This window comes from Neltuma alba, unplaced genomic scaffold, assembly GCF_004799145.2.
Source record: "Neltuma alba isolate B1F8T4 unplaced genomic scaffold, ASM479914v2 tig00011598_pilon, whole genome shotgun sequence".
Taxonomy (NCBI): domain Eukaryota; kingdom Viridiplantae; phylum Streptophyta; class Magnoliopsida; order Fabales; family Fabaceae; genus Neltuma; species Neltuma alba.
Genome location: NW_021636250.1, coordinates 1 through 18,149, shown reverse-complemented (window position 1 = coordinate 18,149; position 18,149 = coordinate 1). Strand labels below are relative to the sequence as shown.

The 18,149-nt window shown below is 30.8% G+C and overlaps 2 protein-coding genes and 1 pseudogene across 2 annotated transcripts; 2 read left to right on the top strand and 1 right to left on the bottom strand.

Annotated features, from left to right (window-relative positions):
• Positions 1–8,523: 8,523 nt before the first annotated feature.
• Positions 8,524–9,577, top strand: LOC114715547 (transcription factor bHLH87-like). Its single transcript, XM_028900415.1, has 2 exons — positions 8,524–8,659; positions 8,799–9,577. The coding sequence occupies exons 1-2, from the start codon at positions 8,524–8,526 to the stop codon at positions 9,575–9,577; spliced, it is 915 nt and encodes a 304-aa protein (XP_028756248.1).
• A 3,428-nt stretch (positions 9,578–13,005) lies between these two features.
• Positions 13,006–13,506, top strand: LOC114715546 (SKP1-like protein 11). The gene has a single exon (XM_028900414.1). The coding sequence runs from the start codon at positions 13,006–13,008 to the stop codon at positions 13,504–13,506; it is 501 nt and encodes a 166-aa protein (XP_028756247.1).
• Positions 13,507–17,392: 3,886 nt separating this feature from the next.
• On the bottom strand, positions 17,393–18,009 carry LOC114715549 (ESCRT-related protein CHMP1B-like; annotated as a pseudogene).
• Between the last annotated feature and the right edge of the window lie 140 nt (positions 18,010–18,149).

Here is an 18,149-nt window from a genome sequence, read left to right as displayed (position 1 = left end):
TTTCAATGTCATTGTTTGTGAAAGTTTATTTTTAATATTTGTACATTACGATTCAATACAATTGTTGAAACTTCTTTGTTTTTTTCCCCTTTGGAGACCATAGTTGGAAATCCTCTGTATATATAGTGTTGAGAAAAAGATGTAACTTAATTTTTAATGTATAATTTTGTTGGATTTTATAGGCAGCAAAAATTATTTATTATTTCAAACTATTTCTAGTGGAGCTTTTTTCCTGCTAAATCATTATACGTTTGGTTCTTCTACAGTCTTCCTATGAGTCTAATGATATTATTTTTCGCTTCACTTCAACGTTTTGCTGATGATGACAGTAACTTAAGATTTAAGATCAGTGTAGAATGCCATCTGTTAAATTAGCATCAAAATTTAATTGGTATGACTAACTCTGCCTTTGCAAAGAAAACTATGTTGGGTCTTCAAAGTGAAAACAACAGAAAAAAATGTTTAATATTCTCCAGTTCTCAATATAAGATTTAGTAGAGAATTTTTTTTCCCTCAAATTTGAAAACTTAATATAATTTATTTCCTAACTTCAAAATTTTTCTGAATTCTCCATATTGATTGCAAATATTAAACTGTTTTTCTAACAAATGAGTAGTTTTCAATGTAAGTGATAAAAAGAATAATTTAAAAATAAAATAATTCAATGGAGGAGAGGATTCTCCTCCAAGTGTTTGTTTGGTTAAGGTGAGAACTCAAATACGTCCATTTATATCTAAATAAATAATTACGAAGCTTGTTTATTCTGTTTGGATAATTTTTATAAAATTTTGGTAAATCATGATTTTATTTTTTTATCACACTTTTAGGATAAGCACTAAGGATTAGCTTTTGTGTTTGAAAAATCCCAATCAATTTTGTTCAACTAAATTTTTTTCAATTTACCCTCCCGCACTCTTCCCGAAATCTCTTCCCAAATGATTATATTTAATAATATTTATTAAATTCATGTCTTTTGGTAATTATATATCTATAAGTGATTTTAATAAATGAAAACCAAATATAATCACAAGTTTTAAAATTATTTATAAAAAAATATATTCAAACAGAAATCAGGATTAACCGACATCACTTATAATTAGCGTCACTTATAAAATTTATGATTATTTAAAATCCTAGTTGTTCACCACTAATCCAAATTAAAAAGAAAAAGAAATTAGATGCAAAAGGTCATAACTTAGATATCCAATAATGTCAAGGGAATTAAATTAATGAAATTCTCCACCTAAAATTCAAGTACCACCCTAGCTCCTCAAAAGTCCACACTTAGCACCATTTATTCCTCAACCTATGCTACCCAAAATTAAAAAGAATTTAATGTCAAATCAAAGAGAAAAAGAAAAAACAAAATGATAATTTTTAAATGTAAAAAGAAGAATATACTTTCTGTCGATTCTATTTTTGATAATCTATAATTTTTTTAAAATACTCTTCAAAACAAATCGTCAAACCCCTGATGCCAATGAATTTTACACAAAAAAAAAATTAAAAATTTGAGAAAGTAAAGCAAGAAAGAAACTTGATTTCATTCACCAACCAAGATATTATTACCTTCTTACAAAACAGGTTGGTTTACTTCAGGATCAAAAGTAACATTTTTCAAAAAAATTACGAATGCTCAATAGACCATATTTATAAGTTTTCTCTAAATTATCTTTATGGATAATTCCTGAACCATAATCAAGTAAAAGAGGAAGATGGGGTATTAAAAAAGATAATTATGGTATTTTAGGAAAAACATGTCATATTTCTTATAATTAACTAATTTACCTAACGTTTTTAATCTAATCAAATTAGTTAAATAAATATTATATTAATGACTGAAGGAGTACATAATATTAAGATATCACAAAAAATCAATTTAATATTACGCAAAAGTTTCACAAAAAGCGATTCCCATAACAAAGGACACTAAACCATGTGGGCTGTGGCTAAAAGGATAAGAGGCCATGTGGCAAGTTGGGAATAGGACTGAACTAAACATCTCACTGGAATTGGACTGGACTGAATTGTCATTACCAAAACTGAACCAGAAGGCCCAAAATTAATGACCATTCAACAAATCACCTCATGAGTAAGGAATCAAGCAGCGTGACTGAACAAATTAAATATATAGAGGCTAGCATTTTCACACGAAAATACTGAAACCAAAGAGAACGATGGAAAAGATATCAAAATTATAATTTCAACTTCTTAATATAAGACCTATTTGATTTATTTGAAGAAATTAAAAAAGTTATGAAGCTATTTTAAAGTATTTATATTTATTATTTTTCTTCAAATTAATTGGTTTCACTTATAGATTAATGTATAATCTAATAATATAAACAAATATTTTTAAAATATCATATAACATATGCTATAATTAAATAGTTGAGTAACTTATTTAATTTCTCTAAATTAATCAACCAGTGATACTTTTATTTCCCACTGCCATTGTTGACCTATTTGCCTATGTGATCATGTGCATATTCTTTCTACTTTTCAACTTTTTCAATTGAGTGCCCATTCACAGTTCTATCTTTGTCCTATCAGGCTTTTATTGCCATATATCAAAAGTTCCCATACATGCATCTTCTACCTAATGACTATCGGTATTATTATGATGCAGAATAATTTAAAAGATAATTACAGTTAATCTTCCATTAAGGTTGCATTACAAAGTTAACTTTGTATTAAGAACCAAAGATAACTAATGCCCAACAAAATCAAAAGACTCAAGGGGATTAAATCCTAGATTATCAGAATTTGCAAGAGCCCACAAGTGATCAGGGCAAGTATCCATAGAAAGTTGTTGCTGAAAAAATTATATTTTTATTTACATTTGTAGTGAAGAACTTTAAGAATTGCCATTAAAAGCCTACTTTTAATATCCGTTGTTAAAATCTGAAAATCACTTAGAAGTCCTGTACACAAAAATTATGTTGTGTTTGTTAATAAAAATTTTAATGACATATTTTTAATGGTTATATAAGGAGAATTTGAACTTTTAATTATTTCCTCACACTTTAGACCAACTTGTAGCTTTCTAATTACTAGCTGTTTATTTTCTTATAGCCTCCCACAAATATCATTTTCAACGTATGAAAAAACACCACACATGCAATGGGAACTGGAGTAGCCATTAAAGCGGTACAAGCAATAGTTTATGATCAATGGTTGGACTAATGGACATAAGATTGGTTCCTAGTTCAATCGGCCAAGCCGATCGATTTAGTGCGGTGATAACCCGCTATATAAATGCTACATTAATTACGCATAATCATATACTACCTCTGATTCTTAATATAAGAGTTAGTTTGATATTTAATTTACTTCTAGATATAAGACTTTAATCCATTTTGTCTCTTATATGTATTTATTTTTTTTCAAATAGGTATTACACATAGCAAAATTCTACTTTTTCTGCACTTCTCACTTCTCTACAAATTTAATAATTAATAATCTAACCACCTTTCACTTCCTCGCGTGAGATGGCTGGTAGTATATACTACCTTCAATTCTAATTATAAGAGCTAATTAACTAATTTGAGGAGATTAAGAAAAGAAGTTAAGTTAGTTATTTGTAATAAATATTTGTTGTTTTTCCTAAAATATCCTTACTAATCAAGTGTATTGACTAAAACTATTATTGTTAGAATGATTATCTTGAAAAAAAAAATGCATAAATATTAGAGACAAAATAGATTAGGGTCTTATATTTAGGTCCAAAATAAAAATCAAACGACGTTTTATATTAAGGACCAGAGGTAGTACATCATAACAAGATTAATGGAATTTCAATAACATTAAATAAGACACTTCACAGCTTTTGTGAATGGACATAATCTAATCTCTAATTAATCTGGAGTCATCACCCGATCATTTACAATAATTCACGATAACGATAACTCTCCTGGCGGCTGGTTCCATATTCTATAAGAATCAATCACAAGAACTTAAATTGGAATATGATGTATGTACCCATGTAGTTTCTCTTATTTATAGATTAAATATATAACTTAACTAGATAATCCATATTCTATATTGCATTCAGTTCTAAATTACCTTCTATTTGAGCTAGACTCCTACTTCTCATCATCTTTGTCACATACTCATATCAACCACTTTCTCAAAATTTCACTCAACTCCAACTAATATAGATCGAGTCAGGTTAGACAAAAATACTACATTAGTTTTAAACATAAGACCTAATTAACTAATTTGAGGAGATTGAGATAGTCAAATAAATTACTTGAAGATATTTATGTTTAATTTTTTTTAAACTAATTTGTTTGACTTGTAAACTGATATATAATTTAATAATACATATAATTATTTCAAAAAAAAATCATGCAACATATGTTATAATTAAAAAATTTATGTAATTTTCTTAATCTTTTGCGAACTGATCATCAATTGAATATTGGATTAAGCACTGGAGGTGGTACATTATTATGCATAAGGCGTAGGTGGAGAAGAGAGGACAAGTTGCAAGTATTCTATAAAAGAGAAAGATAGTGGGAAAAATGGGAGGGGTGTGATAGTCTACTTCGCATGTGCAAAGAAGAGAAGATGATGAATGATGAAGTGAAATAATTGTAATATTGTAGTTTGAACCGAAACAAATTAATAAAAATCATCAATAATTTTAACAAGTGGGCCTCTTGTGCTCTTCGCACGTGCATGTGGCTTAACACTTGGCATCATCTTCATTCTAACTCACTTTCGATCTCTGGCCAAATAATAAAGCCAGCTTGCGAATTATATTCTAAGATTAATTACAACAACACAAATCAGATATGGTTTTCTTTAAACACAAAGTTTGTTTGTTTGTTTGTTTGGTCTAAAGAGGTTTGGCAACAACATAGGTACGTAATGTGGAGGGAATCAAAGAGAGATATGGAAGGAGCTGGCAAGATATATATTTTATCTGTTGTTTAATTAATTAGTTGACCATTTAATTTTGTAATTTAAGGTTACTTCTGAATTTTAGGCAACATATTCTGTGGGTATGTGCCAATTACCTTATCTCTTAGCATCCTGTTTTCTAAAATAATAATAGTAGTAGTAGTAGTAATAATGTTCTTCTATTCTATGTCGTCGTCTTATCTTTTCCTTTTATTAATCCAAGATATTACTGGCATTTGACGATGCAAAGTTGCAATCATGTTTTTTTTTTTATAAAAAAATTGCAGGTTATCAATTGGTGCTGGATAGATAAAAATATAGGATAAAACAATATGAGATCGTCAAATTTGAAACAAAAAAGATAAATCTATACAAATTATATTTAATTTTTAATAAACAAATGGAAGTTCAATAATAAAAATAGACCTAAAAATATCAAGAAATCATGTTGTGAGAGAATGAATGACTGTATCCCAGATTCCCAGCAGATCAAATTAGGTGGACCCAGGTACAGCTGTACGGTAATGATGCCGACATGGCATCTCCTAAGGATATTCTCAAATGAACGAATGCCACGTAGGAATAAGAGCGTGGGCTTCACGTGAGAGGGGGTGGCGCACAGAATTCCCCAAAACAAAGCGGGAAATAGAAGACACAGAGCTTCCCATAATAGGGAATGAGCTGTTTATTTTATTTTATTTTATTTTTTTACTTTTTAATTTTATTCGCGAAATGCGGAAATATTTTCAATGATAACCACCAAAATCCTTTTTTTTTGGTAATTACACCATCGAATTCTTTTTTGAAAAAAAAAAATTTGTTCCAAAACCCAGAAAAGTACTAAAGGGAGATTTCCTTTTTCTGTAAAAATGCTAACGTATATAACTAACACTATAGATATAGAATGTTCCATCTAATCTTAGGTGAGTTTTACTATTCGCTGGCACAAAAAAAAGAAGAAGAAGATGATGAATTTTACTATTCATGACTTAGAATAATATACTCCTAGAGATTTTATATTTTATATAAATTCGTTTTTATAGAATTATATTATGTATATATAAATCAGACACATGTTATTTTTGTACATTATATAGAGTTTGAGACGCGTATTCATAATTTATGAATGGTATGATATATTCTAAATTTTATACTTTATATTACATATTGATATATTAGCGAGTAATGTGAACCTATTGTTATTCCTTCCACTGGAATTTGTTATTATAATCTGCTCAATTCTTGTGGGACTATCTAGTGATTACATTCCTCGCTTGAGACCTTATAATAATTCTCCCATATAACTTCAAGTTTTCTATCTATTTACTATATATATCATTTCAAGTTTTCTTTACTCTATATTTTTTTATATAGTTTTAAAGTTTATTACGACTTCACACAGATTATATATATACTGTTCATTGGTAGATCCACTTGGAAAGAAAACGATGGGTGTGCGTCTTTAAAATTTTAGATTTTGATTGAAAAACTTGATCAATAAGATGAAATATCTATCTGTACTGGCTCTTCTTGAAAGTAAATTCCTTAATTTGGTCATAATTTAACAAGAAGTCTCTCCCACTTAAATGAGGTTGGTATGTATCACATGACTTTTTTGAACTCTATTAAAAACAAAAACCTAATTTTTCAGATATACATGTCCTTCACTATGAAATCTGGAGACCATTTGATCAGCTCTCTTCACTAACACGTCTTGTTTATGTACATGTGTGTGCACAAGTCATCTTAACTAAAATAACTTTTCTTGTACACGATCATTTTAGATCTTATTATTTAAACATTCTTATCTCCAGTACCTTTGCTTTTTGCTTTTCTTTTCTTTTCAATACCCAAAATTCACTATAATATCACTCATACGAAAATCATAGTTTTACTCACCTAATCAGATCTCCTACATATGAGAGAATGATACAAGGCGATAACAATGCATATATGCAAACTAAAAATAACTATTTACATTATAATAAAAGAGGGAAAAAATAGTGCATTTATATTAAAAATTTAATAAAATGACTTATAAATAAGACAACAAAAGAACTTTCTCTGTCTGTCTTATAAATAGCATCAGAGGAGTAATTTCAATATCTTAAACGAATGTGGCAAGACATATGTGTTACATATCTTTTAGGAAACGCAACACACCATTTAATTATAAAATAAAATAAAATCAGAGGCTATGATTAAGACCATGATTAACTGTAATTTCTTAGAGATTGATAGTGGTGGCATCAGTCAAAAGATGCTCTTCATTTAACTGCACTTTTACCGCAAACTTCACAGTGCGCATGGAATGTGTGCGCGCGCGCGCAACAGAGATCTGACCTTTCCCCTCTTGGAAAAAAGAATACACCAAAGAAGTTATCAATAATAAGAACAGATAATATTTCTTTCTAACTGTCATGATTCAATTTTCTTAAATGTATTTTGTAAGCAAGACCTTAATTAGATGCATATTGATGTGCTTGAGTATACTTTCAAAAATCATATCGAGGTTGTAAACAGAAAAGAATTCAACAGATAAAGAATACAATAAAATATTCATTCACTTGAGATTCAAAAAATTCTTCTCTGAGATCTCATGTTCCCCATCTTCCCAGAATATAGTCTTAACACCCAACTGACCAAAATGCTTCCTTTTTCTTTTTCTTCCTCTAAAAGAACTGCACTGCCCTAATTAAATTGTTACAGATCAGTGTGTGTTTATAATACTAGCTGTGCTTCTAATTATAAGACCTAGTTTATAGTCTATAATAAGGTCTTATAATTACGATCGGAGATAATATTACATTATAGCCTCTTCTTTTTCATCATATTATTCAGTGCTTTTTTTTTTTTTGCCCCCCTTGGCCTGTATTACCATATCATGCAGTTCATGTAACATTAATTTATAATAGTATACTCTATTCAATTGCTGACTTGATGGTTCAAGTACCAAGATTTGTTTTCATTATAATAACTTGAACCGTTTTCATTCTTATCTCTCTATATATATAAGTCTTCTCTTCAGCAAAAAAACACACACAACCGCTGCATCAAGTTCGTCTGCAATTCCATGAAAGCAGCTGAAGGTACGACCTTCTGGTACTACTCTCTATTCAAGATATATACATGTTGGTACAAACAAACTTGAAACTTCTTATTTTTAATTGCTTGTTATATCCACATACAGCCCAGAATAATATTTCCGTTTCAAATCTGACAACAAAGTTTTTACGACAGTTTTTGTCATCGCAACGAACTGATCACTATATGAAAGTTGGAGTCCATCATCTCTTCTTCTTTTCCCTAAAGGATTGAAGACTCCAAAGAAAGATATTCTCATAAGAATCTTGGCTCTTGATTATATATTTTGGTTTCCAGAAGCTGCTAGATCTAGAATCGGTAAGCTCTTATTGATATACATAATAAATACTTGCCCAACCTTAATTAGTCCTTCACACACACACGCGCGCACACACAGATATTGAATGTGTATGTGTGTGTATATAATTTCTCTGATATATAGACTTAAATGTGGTAGGTGGGAAGAAACGCTTGTTCCTCAACTCTCATCTACAGCTTTGAATTTATAGTATTAATTGTCGGTTGATCAGTATGGATGGTCTTCTTCCCTGGGATGCTTCTGAATTTGCCACCAATATGCCTATCTTGTGGAATACCCACCAACTAGACATTGAAGAGGAAGCAGGCTACTCCATGCCTCACTTGGATTATCAACCAGCTCAAACAGGTCAATATCATCACAATCTTTATTCAGCTTTTGATCTTGTTCCGGATTATTTCGACACCAATATGGCCGACGACCAGCAGCAACAACAACTCATCAATAATGGAGATGACGGGAATATTTCCATGATTCTCTCTGATAGCTATAGAAGAAACATGGAACTTCAACAACAATGCTATTTCAGTTTCCCCGGGCGAATCTCAGAAAAGTAATAACGCTTCTGCAACTTCCAATGGTAGCAGAAAGAACAAGGACGACGTCGTTCTATGTAATGTCAGTGAAATTGAAGAGGCCATCTCCCGGAGCACTTCATCACGTCCATGTGTCGTCGTCAATAATATTTCAGAACCTAACAAGCCCAATCATGCAAAAAAGAGTTTTGGGCTTGTTTCATCATCGTCTTCTTCAAACATAAATTTTCAGCAGCCAAACTCAAGCATATCATCTAATTCCAGTAGTATTGGCCAAGAGCCTGATCAAGAGGCTATAGCATTAATGAAGGAGATGATATATAGGGCTGCGGCTTTCAGGCCTGTGAACTTAGGTTTGGAGGTAGTGGAAAAGCCCAGAAGGAAGAATGTGAGAATATCGACAGATCCACAGACTGTGGCAGCAAGGCAAAGGAGAGAGAGAATAAGTGAGAGGATTAGGGTTTTGCAGAAGATAGTGCCTGGTGGAAGCAAGATGGACACAGCTTCAACGCTTGATGAAGCTGCAAATTATCTAAAGTTTCTCAGGTCACAGGTCAAAGCTTTGGAAAGTCTAGGGGACAAGCTTCATTATTCTATGAACTGTACCCCTCTCTCTTTTACAAACCCTAGTCATCAATATTACTTCAGCAATACCATACCATCCCTCCAATTTAGGGAAGGAGAGTTAACTAGGGTTAAAACATGGGGTCAAATCCATAATCTTCAATGATTTTGATCACTAGCAATGATTAAATTCTGATTTTCCTCTTTTGCAAAAAGATTCTGGTATGGAAATTGTAGTTTTCATCAGGTACTGTTTAAATTTAAAATTCTAATTTTGGCATGAGAAGGTTTTATATTATTAATTATTTCTGGTGCTGAAATGCAATGAATTTTTTTAGGCACTAAATGAAGGACAAAATTCCAAGTTGATCAGCATCACATGATCGATACAGTTTCCTTCACATATAATGCATTTTGGGGAGTCTGACAAGAAACCCATTTCATTACATAATGGCGTGTTCAACTTGTACATTGTATACAGATATGTGTGTGTATATATGGTTGAACTTATTTATATTTTCTGTTCTATAGAAGACAAGCCCCTATTAAAATTTAAGGATTTCTATACTTAGAGAGAGAGGCGTAATATTAAAAGAAAATATTAGGAGAGACGTCCAAAATTGAATGAATTATTAGATAGTTTCTTCCTTTCCCTTTGAAAACTGTTCTCCTTCAAAAAAATTTTAATAATTTGGAACAGCTCAAACTAATGAAGGGAGGAATTCAGAATCTTTTTGAACAACAATTTAAAAACCATCCACCGCAATTTCCTTTTGTTTATAGAGCAAATTAACTCTCAAATAAGAATGACTTTTCAATGAAAGCTTTTTCACTTCGCCTTGTTTCTTCACCGTTCTTCAACTACACACACACACACACACATTCTTTTTGTAGAAAGTGAAGAAGCAAATTAAAACACAGAAAAAGAAAGAAGAAATTATAATGTCTTAATGCTATGTTTGGATGGAGAGAAAATGAGAGGGAAAGAAAAACTAAGAAGGAAAATAAGAGGAGAAGTGGTTTTTCCTCTGTTTGGATGAGGGAAGAAAAGTAGGAAAAAAAATAAGATGAGTCCCACATCCCATTTTCTTCTCAACTTTTCTCTCCATATATGGAGAGAAAATGAGAAGACAACATATTTTTTTCCTCTGCCTTACATATGTTTTTTTAGCAAAATAATATCTATTTACTTTTTTTCATTTTTTCACTTTATTTATTATTATCAAGTTTTTCTTCTATGTTTGCTTAATTGAAAAATAAAATAACTAAAATTGCAAAAATCCTTCTAAAATGAACTGAAAAGAAAAACTTGTAGAGTTGTTGTTTTGGTTTTTTTTAGCATTACATTACACAAAATGTTATTTTTTTTACAAAATTATTTGATATAATATATATTTATCAAATAATTTGATTTTAAATTATATGATTATGTTAATATAAATATGGTTTTTCATTATGATATTTAATTTGATTTTAATCAAGATATATTTTGATATAACAGAAAGGGTATTTTAGTTATTTATACATTTATTCATTTTCTTTCCTTTTTGTTTTCTCTTGTTCATCCAAACATGAGGGGTGATAATATTTTTTCTCTGATTTTTTCTCCATTTTCTCTCCTCTTATTTTCTTTCCTCTTAACTTTTCTTCTCATCCAAACAGAAGTTAAATCACGTAGTAAAACTTTCATTATTCTTTATCTTTTAATAACTCCCATAATGAGAAAAATGCTTCAAACATTATTTTTATTCCCTTCTAATAATAACCCTTATTCAATAAACACATCATTTGAGATGATACACTAATTAAAGTGATTTCAAGAAGTGAGATGTGGGAGAAACATAAAAACAAAAAGTGATCGAAATCTACATTTAAGTCCCACTTTTGCATGTGTCTCTAATTATAAAAATGATTAAGTGATCAATTACATATTTAAAAACCAGAAAAGCGTAGCAATTATAGCACTTATGATTAGAAAGTGGTTGTCACTTTGATAAGTATAGTTTATTCCCTTCTAATAATAGCCCTTGTATTCAATAAACACATCATTTGAGATGATATACTAATTAAAGTGATTTCAGGAAGTGAGATGTGAGAGACACATAAAAATAAAAAGTGATGGAGAAATCTACATTTAAGTCCCACTTCTGCATTTGTCTCTAATTATAAAAATGATTAAGTGATCGATTACATATCCAACAACCTGAGAAGTGTAGCAATTATGGCACTTATGATTAGGAAGTGGTTGTCACTTTGATAAGTGTGCTTTATAATAATATTTCAACGATGACGACGACAACAACAATAATAATACTTAAAAGCTTACTGTATATTTTAAGAGACATTCTCTTAACAGTGGTGAGCTGAGCTACTCAGTGTTGCTCTCTCCTTGATACAACCCAAAGCGTGCCCTCATAAACCAATATCACTATAATAGTACTTAATTATCTTTTATGTAAATCCCAAATATTCTCAAAATATTAATGTTAACAACTAATGATTTCGCTAATGATGTTGACTTATGACTATGATAATTAAACATCGCCACTCTAAGCACATGTCTCATTGTCTCCGCCCTTCCGGTGATCTGCGTATGATTCCGACCACCTTTTTCGATTTCTCAACTATTTTGGGTCTAAACATAATTATATTTTAAGAAAATATTTGTAATATATTTGTTCACCATTGATATGAAAATGTTTATTATTTGGGGATATGCTGCCCTTTTCTTGTGGGGTTCATGAGTAGTAGATTATCCGGAAATTTCTTCTAAAGTCTCTTCCTTCATGTAGAGGTTGAACTTTGAAGGGATGGCTCCAGCTATTAAGATTTCCAGCTCACTCTGTGTTATGTTGGCTTATGTTTTACGTCTGCCTTAGATAGGTCAGATAATATTTATTAGAAAATTGGGAAATCTAATAAAATGAGAGAATAAATTAAAATTAACTCCTGTGAGAGAATTATGGAACAAGAAAGCCTAATTTCCTGATTGTTAATTGAAAGGCCAGCAGCGAATCCTCCTGCAATAAATGAGAAATAACACCTTCCAAAATAGTGGTCGTACAGCTCTATATATCTGAATAATTTTAATTTTAAATTTCATTGCCTTTAAATTTAGAAGGTCAATCTTATGAAAAATAGTTTGTTATCATGTCTCCGAAAAAAAGTTATCATCATATCATATCTTATCAGTATAATTATTGCCTTTAGATATAAAAAAGATATCATATCTGTTTTTTATTTTAAATTTATTAGATAGGAATTAAATTTAAAAAGAATAAAGCACTGGACGTATTGATTTCTTATATGAATTTTCTTTATAATAAAATATTTTATGAATAAACTTTTTACTCCTAACGAAACTAAATTTATTCAAACAAATCGACTCCTAAGATTTTTTTTACGAAAGTTATCTTTAATTTAAATATTTTCATCGTAGGTTATCCTTATCGTTGTTAAAATCTATCCAATTATTATTATAAATAGAGGATCAGACCTCAGAGGCGACACAAAGTGAAGGTCGAGTAATTTAGAATTGTCTTGTTCCTCTTTCTAAGAGCAATTAGATTTAGCGCTTCAAATTCAAAGAAGAAGATGGCATCGTCGTCGAAGACTATTACAGTGGTAAGCAGCGACGGAGATGAGTTCGAGATGACCATGAAGGCCGCAGAACAATCGAAGCTAATAACTCACATGCTTGATGAATTTGGTGTTTCCGACAAGGTCCCATTATACAATGTGAATTCTGAGACGATGGCAAAAGTCATGGAATACTGTAAGAAACATGCTGATCATGAGGCTGCCAAGGAGGAGGACGGCGGAGCCGCCATTGGTGCCGGCGGCGAGGAGGAACTGAAGAAATGGGATGATGAGTTTCTGAAAGTGGAGAATGGTTTGCTGTTTAATATAATACTAGCGGCGAACTATCTGGAAATCAAAAGCTTGTTAGATTCATCATGTCAGGCTGTGGCTGATATGATAAAGGGAAAAACTCCAGAGCAGATTCGAGAGATTTTTAATATAAAGAATGACTTTACTCCTGAGGAAGAAGCGAAGCTCCGCAGTGAAAATGAATGGGCCTTTCAAGAAGATTGAAGTCAAATTTCTTCTTCTTCTTCTTGCTTTTTCCCCCCCCCCCTTTTTGAGGTTTTTGTGGTTTGAATTTTTTTTTTCCAGTGCACAATTATTAATAATAACTTTATTTACATTTGTCAATTTTTAGGCATATATTATAGTTCTTTTTTTTTTGGTGAAGTATAATTCTTATACCTGAACAAGTCTTTCAATTTCTTCTAATCTGAATCTCAAAGAAAATATCATAGATGAATTCTTTTAAATAATAAATAAGGATGAAAATATGCAATAAACTAGCAATTTTTAAGACCCATTTAAATATGATCTCTACCTCTTGAAAGGAATTAGTCATTGATATGAAAGGATGCCATTAACAGACATACCTACTTTCATTCGCCTCCCTTTAAAATTGCACCTACCCTCTTATAAAATTTTTCTTGTTTCCCCCGGAAAAAAAAATCAATTGCCTCGCATCACATTAAATTTTGCAAATATCTAGCATATGTATTTAAAAATCGTTTATCATTAAATTCATTATGACATAAATATATGACTTAAATTAAATGAAATTAATAAATATAGTTTTAATCATAGAAAAATAGCAAAAAGTCTCTATTTGAAAATTTTAATATTTATATAACTATAAATGTTGTCCCCCCTCAGTAAAGGGCACTAATGCCGTTGATAAAAGATTTATATTAGCTATTAATGTTGTCCCCACTAGTAAGGCCTCCATTGATTAAAAAAAATAATATAATATCCTTTTTTTTTGGGACTCAATATAATATCCTATTTAATTTCAAAAATTTAACCTCGGTTCTTGTCTCTAAAATTTGAAACTAGCATTTTTTTTTAAAAATGTTGTCTATAAACGTTAATCCCGTTTCATTCAGAGTCTCTTCTTTCAGATTTTTAGGTTCAAAGGTTGAAAGATAGTTTCACGTTCATCCCAAGATCTTAAGTGCACTCTGCGTTGGGCATGGGGTTCGAGTCCGTTCTTCATTAGCCAAACTATTTAATTAGAAAAATAAAAAATTTAATAAATGATAGAATAAATCAGCATTAATTCCTATGAGAAAATTAGGAAACAAAAAAAATTAATGACTAAATAGAAAATTTGTTAACTGAAGGGTAAGTAATAAATCTTTCTACAATAAATGAGAGAGATAATACCTTCCTAAATAGAACTAAGGACCTGTTTGGTTCAATTCCATTGCAAGCATGCTATGGTAATTAGGACTGCATTACCAAAATGCAGATGTTTTGGTTGCTCTTTAGTGTGGTAATGGGGTTTGCCATGGCAATGTAGATTGCCAAAATAGCCATCCTGACTTTATAAACAGGAGGGATAAATAAGATGCTCCTCACCTTAACCGTTCAGTTTTTCAACATTCCCTCATCCTCTCCATTTGGCCCACCGTGCGTTTTCTCCACCACTCCTCTACTTTCTAACACCTTGGATAAAGTGACTAAAGTAGATATGTTTTTCAATAACTCATTCTATGATTCGTAAATATAAACTACAACTTATATTATAAAATTTCATTTCTTATGTTTGTTTATTTTATTTTTGATTAACTTTGTAGTTTTTCAATTTGAAATCGATTTTAATATATTATTATTTATTTAAAATAGTTATTATATAATTATAATATCCTAGTTTGATTATAAATTCTAACTTTTTAGAAATTATATAAAACTTTCATACTTTACTTTGGTCCTAGTACATTTTTTGGGTAAACATGTTCCTATTTATTAGATACGCTCAAATAATATCTAAAATTTTAATTTTTAAATATTTTTGCCCCATTAATTATATATTATATCACCCTATTAATTATCTTTCACGCATTTTTTCCAACTCACATTCTCTTTCTCTTGTTCACACTCTCTCCCTCCGTAAATAAAAATATTTAAAAAATAAAATATATTTATTGCATTTAATCAATTCTAACAAACTTTTAAATGTATATTTATAGATTACAATTGGGTTTTCATTTTTTTTCTGATGCAACAATTGATTCTTCATTACTCCAACTAAACTTTCTCGCCGAATTTGTAAATGACACGTTATACAGCTTAAGGTCGTTTTCATCCATATATTATATTGCGAAAAATAACGCCTTATCTAGTCGCCCTATGCAATTTTAGCAATTGGTGGTCCAATTTCTATTCGAAATATAATTAATTTTCAAAAACATGGTAATGTAATTTATATATCTGAATAATTTTAGTTTTAAATTTCATTGCCTTTAAATTTAAAAGATAAATTTCAAATACTTTAGGTTAATCTCATAAAGAATAGTTTGTAACTTTGTTATAAACATCATCAAAAAAGTTGAGTACTATATTTACATCAAATTACTTATATTCATTATGTCAAGTTTTCTAATTACATATGACCAGGTGTCCTTTTTTTTTGTTGAAATATTAACATTTAATAGTATTCAATTATAAATTCATATGAAAAAGAATACATGATCATGTGTGATTAGAGAACTTAACGTAATGGATATAAGCAACTTGATCTAAGTTTTTTCCAAAAGTTAATATCACATATCTTATGAGCATAATTATTGTTGCATTATGATATAAAAAAGATATCATATTCGTTTTTAATCTTATAAAAAAGATTGTGGCTCATATGATGAATGGCGAAACTCCAGACCACGTTCGACGCACTTTTCATATTAACAGTGCCTTTCTTCCTCCTCAGCAACATGACCACATCATTTGCAACAACAAGAATTAATGTTTCAAGTCTATTTTCTTGTTTTTTTTTTGTTTTTTTTGAGGTTTTTATGTTCACAATTATTAATAATAACTCTACGTACATTTATTAATTTTTTAGGAATGTATCACATATCACTTTTATATTTTTCTTTTGTGAAAAAATAATTTTTATACCTCAATATGTCTTGCAGTTTCTTCTAATTAATCTGAATCTCAAAGAAAAAGATCATTGTTAAATTGTTTTAAATAATAAATAAGGCTGGAAACATGGAATAAACTACGTAATGACTCATAATTTATATACGATCTCTACTTCTTGAACTGAATTAGTTATTGATTGTTAAACGAAGGATGTATTCCATTAAGAGCCATATATAATTACTTTCAATTGCCTCTCTTCGAATTAATTGCACTTGTCTCGACCAAACAAAAAAAAATTGCACTTGCCGTCCTATAACATTATGCTTGTCTCCCAAAAAAAAAAATCAATTGCCTCTGTTGGCAAAAAAATTATCAATTACCTCGCATCAACTTTTCTTTGTAGCTAACATACGTATTTTACAAAATTGTTTATTTTTAAATTTATTATAAAATAAATTTACAAGTATGGTACAATTGAAATTAATAAAGGGATTTTGAGTGATAGTGAACTCTTTTATATAGGAAAAAAGGGAGATAATGAACTGAATGATCTTTCATTTTAAATTATTTTCGTTTTTAGTTAAATAATTTATTTTTTTCCAATTTAATTTGTATAAGTCCTGTGCAATTATAAATTCTAATTCTAGTTTTGGTTCTTGAAATTTCAAACCATGATTTCTGGTTCCTTCCATTTGAAACGTTTATACTTTATCCTTATACTTTGGTATTAAAATTGGAATTGAAGGTGTTAAAGTTTGACGATGTGTTATTAACGCGGTCAGGTTTGCTTACGTGGCATTCATCGCAGCTCCAAGTCCTTGTTCCCCTCTAATATCTAGAGAACCTACATCCTCGTTCATCCTTGTTCAGGAAGCAAATTTTAAAATTCATCCGGCTACAATTAGTAAAGTGCCAGAAAAAAAGTTCAGTTTAATATACACAAATAAGACATTATCACCGTTATAAAAAAAGAAAACTTAAAGTATATACCTGCGTCATTTATATGTATAGCCCCAATGATAATATTTCCATCTCAATCTCTAGCTCTAAGCTCAGCAAGTAGCTTAGACAAGTCACCGTCGTCCACCTTCTCCGTCTCCTTAGTCACCGGCACCGCCTGAGATGCCGGCTGCGGCAAACCACTGAGACCTCGAGGCCATAATCGTCGGCGACCTCCTGCATCAAGCTGTTGACTTGGTCTTCCGGAGTGGAAGCGAGGTGGATCCAGCCATGGCGGTCTCCATGAACTCAGCGTAACCTCCATATTCACAAACTGCTTCTCGAATTTGTCCATGGTCTCCGACATCTTCTGGAGATTCCCGGTGGCCAAGGAAGATTCCAGAGACTTGACGATATTAATCATGGACTTGTTGATGGTGTTCATCTTGGCTTGGGTATCAAGCCGAGCCACGACGGCGTCAAGCCGAGAGGCGAGTCGCAGATAGTTCATCTGCTCCGTTTCGCTTTCGGATGGCGTTCTCGGCGTGGATGCGAGCGCCGTCCGTGTTCCCTTTCTCCATAGCTTTCTTAACCTTAAGCTCTTCGGATTTTTCTCTTCCTTCTTAATTTACAGGCTTGGCGTTGAAGAGACTTGGAATTGAATTTCAATTCCATAATCTGCTTCATGAACTTCGTCTCTGTGTTGCCCATGATTGCTTATTTCATTACACAACGGTCAAAAATATTGAAATCTGGGGAACACAGAAATTGGAAACATTGACTTACGAGAAATTTTTATAAATCTGAGGGATATTTGGGAATTTATAACAGAGAAACCAGAAACAGGATAG

Coding starts and splice junctions, on each gene's coding strand:
- LOC114715547 (XM_028900415.1), top strand. CDS start 8,524: ATGGATGGTCTTCTTCCCTGGGATGCTTCTGAATTTGCCACCAATATG. Junction 8,660..8,798: donor TTATCAACCAGCTCAAACAG/GTCAATATCATC, acceptor TCTCTCTGATAG/CTATAGAAGAAACATGGAAC.
- LOC114715546 (XM_028900414.1), top strand. CDS start 13,006: ATGGCATCGTCGTCGAAGACTATTACAGTGGTAAGCAGCGACGGAGAT.